This window comes from Antechinus flavipes, chromosome 3 (genome assembly GCF_016432865.1).
Source record: "Antechinus flavipes isolate AdamAnt ecotype Samford, QLD, Australia chromosome 3, AdamAnt_v2, whole genome shotgun sequence".
Lineage (NCBI taxonomy): Eukaryota > Metazoa > Chordata > Mammalia > Dasyuromorphia > Dasyuridae > Antechinus > Antechinus flavipes.
This window is the reverse complement of record NC_067400.1, coordinates 564,120,984-564,135,692: the sequence shown is the minus strand read 5'-3', so window position 1 is coordinate 564,135,692 and position 14,709 is coordinate 564,120,984. Positions and strand designations below refer to the sequence as shown.

General features: G+C 51.4%; 1 protein-coding gene across 1 annotated transcript; it reads left to right on the top strand.

Annotated features, from left to right (window-relative positions):
* The first annotated feature begins 457 nt into the window (after positions 1–457).
* On the top strand, positions 458–3,831 carry POU3F1 (POU class 3 homeobox 1). Its single transcript, XM_051987744.1, has one exon. It carries the CDS (start codon positions 461–463, stop codon positions 1,802–1,804), a length of 1,344 nt encoding a protein of 447 aa, XP_051843704.1. The 5' UTR covers positions 458–460; the 3' UTR covers positions 1,805–3,831.
* Positions 3,832–14,709: the final 10,878 nt, after the last annotated feature.

The following is a 14,709-nucleotide window of genomic DNA, read 5'->3' as shown; positions in this document are numbered from 1 at the left end:
TCTCCACTGCCTGTGGCAAGCAGGGCCCACGCTAAGAGTAGGGAGAGAAAAGCGGGGCGCGGTCCCCAGGCCACCCCCGCGCCTCTCTCCCACGTGGCGGCCGCGCCCCCGGGGGCGTGAATGTGAGTGTTAGGTGCGGGGAACTGGGGGGTGGGAAACAAGGGGGAGGTGGTGAATGAACCCCCTGCGGCCAATCAGCGGGACCGGCACGCGGGACCATCCGGAGCTGGAGACCAATGGTGAGGGGGAGGCCCGGGCCCGGCCGACAGGCGAGAGGAAAGAAGGGGGGCGTCAGCCAAGGGCTTTGGGGGGGAACGGGAGGCGTGTCTGCGGCCAGCCAATGAGAAGGAGGAGGGGTGGGGCTCCGGAGTACAGAGCGGGTCCCGGCTTTAAGCCGGCGGAGCGGGGCGGCGGGGCCCGCAGACGGAGCAGCAGCGGAGGCAGCGGCGGCGGTGGCGGCATGGCCACCACCGCGCAGTACCTGCCGCGGGGCCCGGGCGGCGGGGCCGGGGGCGCCGGGCCGCTTATGCATCCGGATGCAGCTGCAGCGGCGGCCGCGGCAGCAGCGGCCGAAAGACTCCACGCGGGGGCCGCGTACCGCGAGGTACAGAAGCTAATGCACCACGAGTGGCTGGGAGCAAGCGCGGGGCACCCCGTGGGCCTGGCCCATCACCAGTGGCTACCTACGGGCGGCGGCGGCGGCGGGAGCGACTGGGCAAGTGGCCCCCACTTGGACCACGGGAAGGGTGGAGGCGGCAGCCGTGGGGACGACGGCGGAGGCTTCCACGCGCGGCTGGTGCACCAGGGGGCGGCCCATGCGGGAGCGGCGTGGGCTCAAGGCGGGACACCTCACCACCTAGGCCCGGCCATGTCTCCGTCACCCGGGGCGGGCGGGGGTCACCAGCCCCAGCCTCTAGGGCTCTACGCGCAAGCGGCCGCGTATCCGGGAGCTGCCGGGGGCGGGGGCCTCGCGGGGATGCTAGCGGCTGGCGGGGGCAGCGCGGGGCCCGGCCTGCACCATGGGCTGCACGAAGACGGACACGAGGCGCAGCTGGAGCCGTCGCCGCCACCCCACCTGGGTGGACATGGACACGGACATGCGGGTGGGCTCCATGCGGGTCACCTGCACCCGGGCGCCGGTGGCGGCGGCTCCTCATCGGTCGGGGAGCACTCGGATGAGGACGCTCCGAGCTCCGACGACCTGGAGCAATTCGCCAAGCAGTTCAAACAGAGGCGCATCAAACTGGGCTTTACGCAGGCTGACGTTGGGCTAGCGCTGGGCACACTCTACGGGAATGTCTTCTCTCAGACCACCATCTGCCGCTTCGAGGCCCTGCAGCTCAGCTTCAAGAACATGTGTAAATTGAAGCCACTGCTGAACAAGTGGCTAGAGGAGACCGACTCTTCCACCGGCAGCCCCACCAACCTGGACAAGATCGCAGCGCAGGGACGCAAACGCAAGAAGCGCACGTCCATCGAGGTGGGCGTCAAGGGCGCTCTGGAGAGCCACTTCCTTAAGTGCCCCAAGCCGTCGGCTCACGAGATCACGGGCCTGGCCGACAGTCTGCAACTGGAGAAGGAGGTGGTGCGCGTCTGGTTCTGCAACCGGCGGCAGAAGGAGAAGCGCATGACCCCGGCCGCTGGCGCCGGCCATCCCCCTATGGACGACGTGTATGCGCCAGGTGAGCTGGGACCCCCCGGGGCCGGTGGCGGGGGCGCTTCGCCGCCCTCAGCCCCGCCGCCTCCACCACCCGCCCCGCTGCACCATCACCACCACCACACACTGCAAGGATCCGTGCAGTGACCCCCCTCACCCTGCGGGGCCCGGACTCGAGCCCCTTCCTTCTCTTCTGCCCACCGTGCCGACACCCCCCCTCCAAAAAAAAAAAAAAAGGGAGCGGCCCCCGAGACAGCAAGACCTAGAGGGCAGTCAGGGGCTGATCTCGCCCGCAGCCCACGCGGACAGGACTTTTTGTTTGTTTGGATTTTACAATTTAAAAAAAAAAAAAAGGCAAAGAAACTTTAAAAATAAATAAATAAATAACACGACCCCGAACCAGACGAACGAGGACCCGAAATTGTCTCGGAGATGGCGGACTGGCGGCGCAGCCTGGGCTGGAGCAGAGAGGAACCGAAACCCCGAGCCGACTTAATCAACTAGCCCGCCACCCACGGACCACCACCTCCATCCATCCCACTCCCGGCAGCCCTAATCCCCCAGACTCACAGGCAGGCGGGCGCGCACCCATCCCTTCCCTTTTTCCCTTCCCCCGGCTGTTTCGGGCGGGATCCCGGCAGCGTCCTCCCGGCAGCGACAGGTAACGCGATTAGGGGGAAGGGGGATCCCGGGGAGAGGGGCAGAGGAGAGGGCGCTCGCTGCACACGCAAATACATATACTCTGTCACAGTGTTTTCAGGCATATTTACAAAATCCCACTTGCAATCACAAACACACACATACACTCAGCAACCTCCACAAAACAGTCACTGCTTTACGCAGGCACAGTCAGACACATGCTGAAGAACCTCCCCAGTTGGGGTCCCGGGGGCAGCGAGATCCCTAAAGAGTTAATGCCTGGGGGAGCTCCTGCACCCACGGAGAGGTGGGATGTGGAGGTAGGGGACCTTATTTTTTTCCCTCCACCTCTTTTCCTTCCCAAATCTTGACCCCTCTCTCCCCAGTCGTCCTGGTCGGTGGGTGTTGTTTGGGGTGGGTTTTTTTTTAATGTTATGTTTTTATTTATTCGTTGAGATGTTTTTCGTTTTTGGTTTGCCAAACTCCGCTCGGGTCCTTAATTTAAATCGCTGTTTACTGTATTTATCGGGGCTCTCGACGGGCGCGGGCAGGAGGGCGCAGCAGGCGGCGGGGGAGCCCGGGAGAGGAGAGCCGAGTCTGTGTGTCTGTCACACAGGAAGTAGCCAAAGCTTTCATCTAGTCCTATCTATTCTCACACTCCCCCACTTCACCCCAGAAAACCGAAAACAAGAAAAGATGGATCGAAATCCCCAAACCCCGGGGATGCTTTCTGTTTCGTTTTATCCGAACCCGCATCTTTCTACACCCCTGCAGGTGGAGGGGGGCTCTACCATTCCCCTTCCTCACCCCATCGGGGAGATTCTGAGGGCTGGGAACAGAAGGCCTTCAACCCCCTCAGTATCCCCACAACCACCCGGGGATCCCTTTGTCCCTATCCCATTTTGAAAACACTTTTTGGAAAAGTTAGATCCCTCTTATTATTGTTTTTAAACCCAGCGACAGAAACACCCCCCCCAATCTTCCTACCCCCAGACTTCCCTCAACTCCCTTTCTGCCCCCTTTAGTCCCTCCCCCAGCTGCAAATCTGGGGGCTTGGGAGCCCAGGGAAAGCTGGAAAAAAAAGTCCAGTCCCGCTTGGGGCGTTTGGGGGAGGCACTAGCCCTGTAAATATGTGAGATATGTATGCACAGGCCAGTGGTTGGAGGAAAAGGAGGAATCTGCTGTGCTGAACTTATCTTGGGGGCTTGGGGTTTTCCATCCTAGAGAATTTTGTACGCTGCCTAATCTGAAGAGGATATTTTAATATGATTTCCGGATTTCTGACCGGTCCTATTTATTTTCTGGATGTGTCTGGAACTTCCCCTCCTTCCCTTCCCTTCCTCACCCTATACCCTTCCCCCAGTTCTAGGTCGGTTTGTTACAGTTTAAAGTTTAATTTTATTATTTTTATTAATTTTTGGACAACATTTTGGTGCATTCTGTATTTTAATTTCTAAAAATTGTAGACTGGGAAGTTCCCCCCTTTATATTTATGTTATAGTAAATATTTTATTACTCATAAAACATGTACCCCATGGCTGTGTCCTGTCCTCTTTGCTGTAGCAGGGGCTGGGATGGGTGGCATGGGTACCATGGGCATGAATCGGAACCTGGGACAGGGGGTGTCATCCCCAGGCCCACACGCTAGGACCCGTAGTCTGGGGTTCCGCTGGTTATTTCCAGAAAACCCCCAACCTCCTCATACTATCTTGTGCTCAAGGCCGTGAGCTAGGAAGCCTGGTCTGAGACGGGAGAGAGCCAATACTGCTCAGACCGGCTTCTCCTGAAAGGAGGTTGGGCTCAGCTCCTACTTAACAGTATTAGAAACCAGAGTTTCAAATGGGAGGCTTAAAAAGACAAAGCTACACCAAATTTCCCCTCTGGATTTGAAGGCACTAAAAAGGATTTGTCTTCAGTTCTCGACACTCTGTCCCAGAAAACTGAGCAGACAGACTTTGAGGGGCCAAGCAACTGGCTGGCCCCGCAGCTCTGAACCCCTCAGGCCACACCTACCAGAATCTAAACAAAAGCAACTTCATGGTGCTCCCACCTTCCTTGTCTGATTCGGGTCCTGGGAAAGTCTCTTCTTTGGGGAGTCATGGGAGAATTGAAAAATTCTCACACCCCCAGGCCACTGGCAGCCTCATGTTCTCCTAGGCCTACTTCCACTTTTTAAAATGGAAAGCAAGTTGGCTCTTAGAGTTTCCCATGCCTCAGCAGCTCAGCTGGAGGGGTTAGAATGCTGACAAGCCTTCAGACTCCTAGAGTCCATCACCCCTAACCTAGACTTTCATTCTTCTTTTCATAGTCTTTCTCTTCTAGTTTTGTAGTTAGAAGCAAAATGTCTGTGTTTGATTCCCATCTGAATGGATTTTTTTTTTTTTACTGGGGTATTTGAGTGTAAAGGGCCAACTTGTGTCTTCATACCCATGTTCTTTTCCAGGCGCTCTGGTTGAAGAGAAGGTCTGAAGAGCAGATCCCCAGTTTCCACTGATGCTTTTCTCCAAACTCTGGGTACCCAGGGAATAGGAATAGAGAGATGGGAAAGCGACAGGAGACTAAAAAAGCATTTATTAATCTCCTATGTGCTAGACATTGTGCTAATGAGCACTTTACAAATAGTATCTCATTTGATTTGATTTGAGGGGGAACATAAACACTTGCTAATGAAGCTAGGAGACCCTTCCTATGCCCTTAGCACAGGAAGCCCTTAAGAGCAGCTGCCTGAGTATTGATGAAGCTTAGATTTTTGTAAAAGGACAATATGTAGGGTCAGGGACCGGGGCTTCAACAGAGCTGGGAAATTAGAAGGCTTAGTCCAAAATCCTGTCATTTGGAGCCCCCAAACAATTTCACCAAAGCCCTTTAGCAAAGATCGGACAAAGGTCTTAAATTCATAAACAGTCTCAATATTCTTTCAAATATATGTCTTTCTTTTTTGGAGAAGCCTCGAGTAACAGTAATATTTTTCTTACTGTCACTTTTTTTCATCTTTAGCCCTAAAGAAGTGTGTGTGTGTGTGTGTGTGTGTGTGTGTGTGTGTGTGTGTGTGTGTGACAGTAACAGCCAGGGCCCCTTAACAGTGCTCCATCCTCCCAACCGTAGCCAGGTGGGTGGCCTTGGAACTTATTCCTTCACCAGAGAAGTGGGGAGGGGGGGAGTGTTGAGACAAATGACTGAAACTGGGGTGGTTTTAGTTTATTCTTGTTTAACTTCCACTGTCCCCGGATATAGCAAAGGTCTAACATAGGGGCAGAGGAAGACTTTTTCTCCTTTTTTATACTTCCTCTTACTTTGGGATGTATTTCCTAAGTGACCTTTGGGCTCTGTTTCAGGTCAAGAGGCCATGCTCGCCCACCAAAGGTTCTGAGGCTTTCTCCTCAATACAAAGACCTTAGCTGGTTTTTTCAAAGCTTCCAACTCAGACTCTCTGTTTCTTTTTTGTCCTTTTTCTCCTGGGGTCTCGGCTTTGTAGACGACCAGCATAGACGCTTCAACAGCCGTCCCAAGGCCTGAAATTATTGGTGTGCATGGGGGGAGCAGGCAGGCCGAGTCAGTGATGGGACAATGAAATCCCTAAATTGACTTTCCTCCCTTGGTCCAGAAAACACTGGCCAATTGGTACCAGATCCCTGGCACCAGCAGGGCCTTAGAGCAAACCGAGGTTTCTTTGGTCCGAATATTTCACTCAAAATTATTTCTTTGTTTGCCCCCTTTCTTTTGATTTTTTTTCCCTTCTCTCTTGCTTTGTGTCTCTATCCCTAGGCCAGGATGGGAAATGAGTTAGAGGGGTCTTAGGAGAGGACAATAGGGTGCTACCAGTGGATCCCCTTCTCTTGGGCCACAAGGCCAGTTTGGAGGGAGGATAAGAGCGCTGCTGAAAAGAAGATAGAGACTCTTCTCATTTGAAGAGGACGAAGAAACTGAGAATACTTCCCCGGTCTAGCTTCCCCTCCCAATTTCTTGCAGATAGCTCTGAAGGCACTTGCTTTCTTAAATTGTCTAGTTAGTCCTTTGCAAGAGTTTAGGTTTACCCTTTTGAACAACCCGACCTGCAAAAAAGCAACAGAACGGGAACTATCCAGAGGGAAAGTCCAAGTCAGAGCCAAGCTGGAGTTAGGATTTTTTTAAAAAAGGGACGCTGAGAAAATACCCTGATGGTTGGGGAACCGTGAGGATTTCTCCAAATAAGACACAATCCGTCACCCCCGGACACCCACTGTGTGCCTAGTGACCCTCATCTTGTGTTGGCCTTTTAGCCCATCAGCTCCCCAGTTGGGAGCAGACCAAATTCACTAGAATTTTCCTGAACGTTGGGGTGAGCGAGATGGGAGTTGTTTTTCCACAGGGTGTTTTTTTTCCTTGGATCAGGGGTCAGGCAGACAGGCAGGTACCAGCCCCTACTCCTCCTGCCCAGCAATGTCTGTGCCGGGGTATTGGTATGCACATGGATGCGTGTCTGTGCAGGGATGTGTCTGTGTGTGCACACACTCACCTTCGGGGGAAGCCTCTCATTCTTTCCCAAATACTCAGATGTCCCTGGGCTCTGACACACAGCAAAATTTCCTCAGCAAAAAGATTTCCCTCTCAGATTTTTTTTAAATCAATTATACCCATTAAGAGGTAGGCCGGCTTAAGAAATAAGAGGCTTCAGTCCAGTGTTCATGTATGTAAATATGCATCCTCTGCTGGTGTGAGTCTGCGTTCATGTGTGATACGGGGGTGAGTATCTGAATTTTTGTGTGTACATGAATCTCTGTCCATATAGACATCAGTCAGCAAGTATTCATTAAGTACCTGCTATGAGATAGTGCTGAGGGGGCACAAGTACAAAGAAGGAAACTCTCCCTTGGCGCAAACAGCCTCGGCGGGTGCGTGGGTCTCTCGGTGTCTCTGCCGATGGGTTGGGGGTACATTGGCAAGTGGTGTGTGCGCTCACGAGTCTGCCTGGAGTGTCTGTGTGCCTGCGTGTCTTCATGGACATCCATGTTTTTGCATGTATTTCTGAACAGTGGCGTGCGTGTGGATGAATATAGGAGAAGACGGGTCCCCCGGCCCCAGCACAAATCTGACGGGGCAGGAGGCTGAAGGAAAGCAGTGGGGAAAACCTTAGGGCTTTGAAAAGGTTAATATTATATTCCCGGATCTGCAGCTATGGCGTTTGGAGGATGGGAAGGCAGCATTCACCAAAATAAGGCTGTCTGAATTAGCTCAGAGTCCTTTCGGTCACTAAGGAGTGGGACTGGGGATGCAGGTTTAGTAGCCATGTTTATGTGTGTGTGTGGACCCTGCAACCCCGGCGAAGAGCCCAAGCCAATTCCAGCAGAGAGACCTGTCTGAGGGTCTCCTCGCCCATCACCGGACCCTGAGTAACGAGGGCGGCTCAGACGCCTGGGATGCTCGGTGAGCTGCGAGCCCTCAGTGGCTGGGGCGCCTGCCCCGTTGTGGTTTTGCATTTGCTGCTGTTTCTCATCTCACCCCCGGGGCCACATTCAAGCAGACTGGCCCCTTCAGGGGCTCACCTGTCTCCAGGCAGCTTCTTCCCAGGCTGGAAGTTGTCTGCAAAGGGGCATCGCCGAGAGGGGCAAGGGTTGCTTGGAGGTCTGTTTAATGATTGCCTCGGAAGGCATTCAGACTGGCTGGGTCTGCTCCGGCCTCCCCTCCCTCCCCTTTCCCTGGCCGTGGTTCTGAGGGAGGGGGGATGGGAGAGAATCCCCTGGACGGAGATGGGTTTGGCCCCCACCGTTCTCCGCGCTCCCTTTTCCCAGTCTGGGCCCACTGGGGCCTCTGCGCAGGGTCTGGAGCTGCTCCTCAGTCTGCCAAACTCCATCCTGATTGGGGAGGATTGAGAGTGCTTCTTGGAGTGAGGCAGCCGTGCTCTGGGGCTCCCCGCTCGGCACCGATCCGCTCCCCTCCAGCCTCCCAGGGCTCTTGTGGGAGAGGACTGCCCTCTATTGGTCTCTGAGCCGGGGGAATGGAGGAGCCGAGCTTTCCAGAGATAAAGAGATGTCGGGGTGGTGGGGGAAACTCGCCGGCTCCGAGCCTGCCCCCAAGGGGAAACAGCCTCGGCCGGGCTCCCGCCCCCGCGCCCCCTCCTCGCAGCCCCTCCGACTCTCCCCATTTCCCAGGCCTTTTGAACACCATGGGTCGGCCTTGCACGCACAAGGCCCACAGGAACAATGGAGGGTCAGAGCCAGACTTTCTCAGAGAGGCCGTGAATGGGGAGATTCCGGTGTTTATCCCCTTGTCGAGGACCCAATCTGTGAAGGTTTCCAAGCACCTCCAGCGACCTTGGCGTTATTAGATGGGCTGGTGGCCCATGTCGAGCCCCCTCAGCGGCCCTCCTGATCCCCCTCGGATAGCTGGCAGAGCGAGTAAACGCGCATGTGGGCAATCTTATTTTTTAAACATAGACCTCCACAGAGCCATATGCACGTGTGTATGCAAACACACACACACAGAGCAAAGGACTATCTGTTTGTGTCTCCACAAGCTCCCTGCCTTACCTACAACATCAATCACGTAAACACGCCCAGGCTGAAAGCACACGCGCGGCCGGGCCCTCGAGCACGCGGTTGTAGCCCGCCCTTGTGTAGCGTGGTGTGCCCCCCGCGCCACACAATCTCACACAGCCCTCCCCTCCACGCCCGCTCACACCCTGGCAGAATCGCCTCTCAGTCTGTCCCAGTCAGTCACACGCCTGTCAGACCGTCACCAACACTCACCCTGACAGACACACACACGTGTGGGCGCCCACTGTCACCCCGCACCCCTCCCCGCTCACACACTCGGTCACGCCATCATCGAGATCCCGGTCTCACTCAAAGTCACAAGTTCACACAGTCGCCCACAGCACACGCGCTGGGTCGCAGGTGCTCTCGCACGTCCCCGGCGTTGCGGCCATCGCCCCCTGCCCGCCTGCCGGGTGAGGGTCCCTCCGGGCCAGGTCCCCCAGCTTCGGAGCTGCTTCCCCGAGCCGCCACTGGTACGGCTGGTTATTACCAGGCTACAGAGAAAGAACTGAGGCATATGGTCTCATACACAAGAAATAATGTTCATGTTAAATCAGACCTCATGCATAATGCATCACGCCTGGTGCCTGATCTCACATTATTTTGGGTGTTCGTCAAAATCAGTGTTATTTCTTGTAAGCTCTCCTGAAAAGATGGGGAGGTGGGGGGTAAAGGCGTTGGCTAATTACCCACACTGTAGCACGGACACACAGCTGAGAACGTTCCCTGCCAAGGGGGCCTCTGCGCTCCTGAGCGCCACGGGGATGTCTCCCCGTCTCTGTCTCTGCGAGCCGCGTCTCTGGATGCAGCGACTTCCCTGCCGTGTCTGCGGCCCTGGATGGGCCATGGTGAAGCTCTCTGCCTGACCGTGAGTGTGTGTGTGTGTGTCTGTCTGTCTGTCTGTGTGTCTGCCCTTCTCTCTGGCTCTCCCAAGCAAGGGGGGAAAGTAGGTTTCTGTTGATGAGAAGGGAAGAGCTCGTGTCTCATTCTGAATCCTCCCCTTTACTGGGCTCCTGGTCCCCCGAGGGCTGGGGGACTTGCAGCCTCTGCTTCTGCTCTCACACCCGATTCATTTGCCGTTTCATGAACTCCCCGTTGATTCATCGCCTCCCCAAGTCAATGACTCACTCCTGATGGCTTTTCAGAATTTCTTTTTCAAAGGCTCCTGATTATTCAGGCTTTCAACGGAGGCGACCTGAAGCTGAAGCTGCTGCCTGGTGAGCTAGCTAGCGGTGGGCTGGTGTACAGCAAGATGGGGAATGGGGGAGAGCCCCGCGATCTATCCCAGGCCGCGCCTCAGGCTGAGCCAGGATGGGGAACACAGCCAGGCAGGGCCCTTGTCCTTGTCCCGAGGCTCTCGGGTTGCAGTCATCTTAATAGCAGCTCTTTTCTGCTTGCGTGGCACATTATCTCATTAGGCCTTCACAAATATGTCAGCAGGAACACGAATCAGCGTTCCCATTTTACAGGTTTGGCTTCAGAGCCTCAGAGAAGCCTTCCCTACCGAGACACAGAATAAACGAGAGAGCCAGAATTCTCACCCAGGCCATTTCTCCTGGGCTCCACCAGGACGCTTTCCATCAAACTATTGATCAAACGGCGTGGGCCAGTGTGGAGACGGTGCTGGATTGGGAGTCACGAGACCAGGTACCCCTGGCTACCCATGAGCCTCGAGTTGTTTAACTGCTCGCAGTCTCAGTTTCCTCATATGGGAAGCGCAGGGAGCTGGATTTGAGGATCCTGTAAGTGTCCTTATATCTATCGTCCTATGAGTCAGTCAGAACACTGGCCCAGACCCAAATCTCCCAGGCTACGACAGACACACATACAAGGCATGTTGTTCGGCCACAGCCTGGGAATATTCAACGCAGAGATGGCTGGAAAGGAAATAGGCAACACAACTATACCAAGAAGTAGAAAAAAGATGTTCATGATTAGAAGGGGGAGGGGGCCGCAGAGGAGGACAATGGGAAGTAGAGGATGATCTATAGCTACCATTTGTTGCTCTAGAACATATAGATGTGTCAGGATTTCAGGCTCAGGGATGGTCTCCCCATAAGCACATCCCCAGGGACACTAGGATAACATTTCATATCAAGGAACCTCTTAACTTCATCTTTTGCTGAGAACAGTGAGCAACCAACCTTAGATCCCTTCCCAGTGTAGGTCATGGGGCATCCCAATTGTTCCCTCCCAACAAAGGACCCTACCTCCCTAGCACTGCCTCAGTCCTCCAGGAATGCTTCTTCCCAACAGAATACAGAAAAAGCTGCCCCCAGGAAGGAGGCTGCTCATCTCAGCACCATAATGAGCTAATTTTGAGCCCGAGGCAAGAATATAAAATTGCCCCCTTTCCCTCCCCCACCTTGAGCTTAAGAAAGTAGATGCATATTTTACCTTCTATTTTTCTCTGCATTCCAACCCCAGCCATCTAGCCCACCTAAAGCTCCTTCACTCCCTCCTTCACTAAGTCAGTGCTTCCTAAGTATCAGCTATATACACAATATCTTATTATTTCAAATGAAATAATTTCTATATGGGCAGCTGGGTAGCATAGTAGTTAGAGCACCAACCCTGCAGTCAGGAGGACCTGAGTTCAAATGCAGACTCAGAAACTTGGTACTCACTAGCTGTGTGACTCTGAACAAGTCACTTACCCCAATTGCCCGGAGAAGGGAGAAGATAATATTTGTAAAGTTCTTAGCACAATGCCTGGCACACAGTAGGTGCTTAATAAGTGCTTATTTCCTCCCCCTCCTAACCCTATATTCAATGTCAGAGGCCAAAGGTGAAAACTGACACTTATTACTGCCCACATGGAGCAAGCAGCCCCTACACAGGAAGGTAAGCCATCTGGCCTAAGTGCTATCCTCTGTTCTTGTCCCTGGGGACCTCCAGCCCAGGAAAAGAATCAAAGTTCTCAACAAGTCTCCTTTCTCTCCAAATGCTTGTCATCAGATACAAGGCAAGCCCAAAAGTAGGGAGCTAGCGAACCATGGATGAGAGAGCTGGGTCCAGGGCACATTGAGCCCTTTACTTCTTGACACCGTGTTCACTCTTCCCTGGCCTTCCCTCACCTGCAAGAACAATAAGGATTAATTATGTTTATATAGCACTTTATTATCGCTTGGAACACATTGGCTTTTAATAACCTTAACTCAGTAAGGTGAGTGATCCAGCAGAAAGAGCCCTTTGCAGGCAGAGAACATGAGAACAATCTTGGCTCTGAACATCTGCAGGACTCTGGGTCTCGGTTTCCTGATCTGTACAATGGACTACCTAAGTGTCCAAGATCCCTTCTAGTACTAAATCTATGCAACTAAGGGACAAAAATTAAGCCCATTTTTACAAATAAGAAAGCCGGGACACAGATTCAGATTCCAATCCCATCGCCGCCCACTTCAGCACAAAGCAGACCACATCTCTAGCTTCTAGAGGAGTTCTAGCAAAGGGGACCTTCTCTGAAATTTCCCATATTGGCAAAATTTCAGAGACTACCTCCCCTTTGATCCATCTTCTCTAAGCGTCACCAACAAACCCCAACAGTGAGCTCAAGGAGAGGGACTCAGGATACCTGGGTCCAATTCTCCTGTGAACCTGCTGTGAAATATTGGTTGAATTACTTCTCCTTCAATCCTGGAGGAGAGCCTGTGAGATCATAGAGAGTGATCTTTAAAAGAAAGAACTGGCACAGACCCACATCTCCAGGAGACCTGCATGATCCTAAGCAGCTCCTTGCTTCATTCCGTACACCAGCATCCTAAAGAAAGTCTGTGTGCTGCCTGCAGTCTGAGCGCCCTTGCACAATTCTGTTAAGGACGTAAGAGACTGAGAAATGTGAAGGCTGTTAGCAATGGAGGAAGAAAGAACTCAAGAAGCAATCAGCAATCAGCAAGCATTTATCAATCACCTGTTGTGTGCCAGTCACTAAGCTAAATCCTGGGGACATAAAGACAAAAGTTAAAATTCCTGCCTCAAGGAGCCAGGGAGATAAAACATCCATAAATATATGTACAGAACACAGACAAAATAACTGCAGTAAGTTTGGTGGGGTGTGAAGAGTCATTAACAGGATCCATAAACGGAACAGAGTTTTGAGGGAAACGGATGATTCTCAGAGGCAGAAAGTAAGGTGGGAATCCAGTTATGGAGAACAAGCCAGTACAAAGACACTTAAGGAGACCAATTTGGCTGGATTGTAGAGAGTAGGGATATAGTCTGTGCCATAGACAGACTCTCATGCTTCAGTTTCTCTACCTGAGACCTGCTTCTGAGATTCCCCAGAGAATACAATTCATTTCAATAGCTCTCCTAATTTGAGCAGAGTGCTGGAGAAGGCACTGAGAAAAATAGAAAGTTTACATCAAAGTGTGGTCTCTGACCTCCTAGGATAAGGATGAAGCAGCTGAGAAGTAAAAAATGCCAGCCTGGAAGCAGGATAGCCTATTCAAAACCAGCTTCAGATACTTACTACCTTTGTGATCCTGGGCAAGTCATTTATTCTCCGTTTCACTTTTCTCAAATGTAAAATGGGGGTTTAATAGCACCGACCTTTCAGTGTTGTTGTAAGGATCAAATGTGTTTGTGTTTATAAGGCACTTAGCACAGGGTCTGGCACATAGGAGATGCTTCATAAATGCTTGTTTCCTTCCCCCTTTATTCACTTATCTCACAGTGGAGTAGTAATGGGATAATGTACTTTTACCACCCTATGAAATAAATGGTCCGATGGAAAGGGCCTTTTTAAAGTCAGAGATCCAAGTTCAAATCTTAGTTCTTATTGTCATAGACAATATTATGTTTCTAAGATAAGTTTCATTTATTTAAGGGGGTGAAGAGAGAAAGGGATGTCCTAATTTGGGGCACAAGAAGGTCTCTTGGAGGAGACAATATTTCAGTTGGGCTTTCATGGGAATGTAGGAACAAGATAAAACAGAGAAGTTGTTAAGCAGAGGAAAACACATTTGCATCAAATATCACTTATCACTCAAAAAATCACTATTCTCCATGGTAACACAAATATATAAAACCTAGAACCATTCTCCAATAAATAAGTGATCTAAGGATATGAACTATTTTCAAAAGGATTATAAACTATAAATGAATTTTAAATCATGTCCCAAATCATTAATAATAAGAGAAATGTAAAGTAAAACTCTGAGGTTTTACCTTGCACCCATAAAATTGGAAAAATGACAAAAGATGGGAATAATTAGTATGGGAGGGGTTGTGGAAAGATGGACGCACTATAAACATGTTGTTGATGGAGCTACGAACTGGTCCGAACATTCTGGATATCAATTTGGAATTAAGCAATACAAGTGACTAAAATTGTCCATACATATTGTTTGATCCAGTCATCTCACTATTAGGCATGCACCCAAAGAAGTCAAAGACAGAAACAAAGGTCCAACATATGCCAAAACAGTCATGGGAATACTTTACGGCAGCAAAACCTGGAATGAGTAAAAACATTTTTTTAATCTAACAGTCTAATTTAGATTTAGTGCTGGACAAAACCTTAGGGGTCATCAAGTCCAAATACTTATTTTATAAATGAAGCCCCTAAGTCAGAGAGGTTGAGTGCATTGCCCATAGTAAAACATTTAGTAAGTATCTGATGCAGGATTTGAATCCAAGCCTGGCCAACTCCAAGGACTGTTCCACATCCTAAACACTCTATCATGCTCTCTGCTTCTCACATAAATACAATTGAATGCTATTATTCAACTAAAAAATGAAGAATTAAAAACAATTGGAAAGATTTATATAAACTGATGCAAAGTGGATTAAGTAAAAGTAAAAGAATCGTTTACATTATGACCACAATATTAAGGGAAAGGAAACTGAATTCTGAGTAGCTGTAAAAAAAAAAAAATACAGCAAAGGTCCTAAGGAACA